This window comes from Octopus bimaculoides, chromosome 5 (assembly GCF_001194135.2).
Source record: "Octopus bimaculoides isolate UCB-OBI-ISO-001 chromosome 5, ASM119413v2, whole genome shotgun sequence".
Classification (NCBI taxonomy): Eukaryota; Metazoa; Mollusca; class Cephalopoda; order Octopoda; family Octopodidae; genus Octopus; species Octopus bimaculoides.
Window position 1 is genome coordinate 22,889,000 of NC_068985.1, and position 1,759 is coordinate 22,890,758.

The following is a 1,759-nucleotide window of genomic DNA, read 5'->3' on the forward strand; positions in this document are numbered from 1 at the left end:
ATATATATATATATATACACATGTACATGCGTATATTTATATATGTGTGTGTCTGTATTATTGTGAATGTGAACATAATTTGCTTGTGTGTGTAAATGTTTGTCGTTGTTGTTCATGAGGATGTTGAAAAGTTGAGGGTTTTGTCTGGGTGGAAAGAGAGAAAATCAACACCAATTTTTCATATTAAACATTAATTAAGGTTCTAGTCATAACATGTTTCAGTTTCCTATAATAAATTGCTAGGTGAGACTTGTTATCAGGCCTGTCTTAGTTAGAGATAACATTAGCTATTTATATTACAACCTGATTCTTTCATCTGAAACCATGGGCACACAAGCATGTAAACACACACACACACACACACACACACACATTTACACATGCACACACACATGCGCGCACACACACACACATATTTACACATTTACACATGCACACACACACACACACACACATTACATTATATTATATACACAGTTTCTTTAAGTAATTTATCATTTTAAACATTTTCAATGTCTTGATAAACTTATGAGACACATGGTGTGTGTGTGCGCGCGCGCACGATGGTATTTTGTGTGCTTTGTATTTTCTTGAGGTTTGTAAGTCTACTCTTCCAGGATTCCCAGTTCCCAAATTCCCAGCCTACAAATTTTTAGGTTTCCCTATTGCCTTTCATGTTTCTTGTTTTTTTTTTTGCATATGTTTCATCTCATCTCAATGTTTGCTGAACACAAGTACAGCACCAAATATATGTTTGTTTTAATAATTTACAGAAACCTAATGCTAAGAAAAAATCTGTTTCAAAAGACAAAAGAACTGATTGCAGAAGCAAGACTACCAATGATGAAGCTGAATCAGAAAAAAGTCCGATGCCAGAAGTACAAGACGATAGGAAAACAGATGAGAAAGGAAATGAATTAAGACGTTCTCGGGAGAATACTAAAATACATGGGAATACTGAACTACAAGAGGATACTAAAGCACAAGACAAAACTGAAGTACAAGAGAATACTAATATACAAGTGGAAACTGAAGTACGAGATTCTGAAGTACAAGAAGACACTGAAGAAGAAGAAGATAATACTAGAGAACAAGATAATACTGAAGAAGAGGATAATGCTGAGTAAACTAAAGAGGTTGTTCGGAAAAATAATGATTAATAAAAATGTTTAATAATTTCCCTCAAAATCCTCTGGTTAAATATATGTGACCTATAAAAATATTATTAAATTCTTTGACGCATTTTGTTTAATAAATAAAAATTTTATTTCAATAATGAATTTCTAAATTTCTTAGTAAACACACACACACACACACACCTTTTACACCTGTATATAGATATATGAATGAAGTGTTTAATGTTTGAAAATGAAGTGAAGTAAGTGCAATAATAACGTTCACACTCACTGATGGTCGCTCTCAGTAACTGCCTTTAGCTTACGGAGTTCTTGTTTTCATAAATATCGAAAAGCAGCCAGAAGGATAGACATATTGTTGAAAACATGATTTCGTTGGAGGTTTGTTATCTCCATTCCAGCCCCTGGTGGCTTAGAAGAGGTTAGAAGGGTCAAGTGGCAAAGACATTATTCTGCTTAGCAAATGCATCTGGGAAATGTATAACTGCTGTCATTTACAGAAAAACTCTCCTTTCACTGTGAGAAAAGCACTGTTGAAGTGTTAAGTGAAATTTGACAATCGAGGATCGAATCCACGCTATGCCTGCATGAAGCCACTACAAATACGTTGTGGAATAAAAAAA

At 33.9% G+C, this 1,759-nt stretch overlaps 1 protein-coding gene across 1 annotated transcript in view; it reads left to right on the forward strand.

Annotated features, from left to right (window-relative positions):
* The window catches only part of LOC106876822 (sperm axonemal maintenance protein CFAP97D1), a 36,555-nt gene extending 35,279 nt beyond the window's left edge, over positions 1-1,276 (forward strand). The window contains exon 5 of the mRNA XM_014925537.2: positions 774-1,276. Coding sequence (XP_014781023.1) covers positions 774-1,127 — 354 coding nt within the window. The 3' untranslated portion in view covers positions 1,128-1,276. The remainder of the gene's footprint in view (positions 1-773) is intronic.
* Positions 1,277-1,759: the final 483 nt, after the last annotated feature.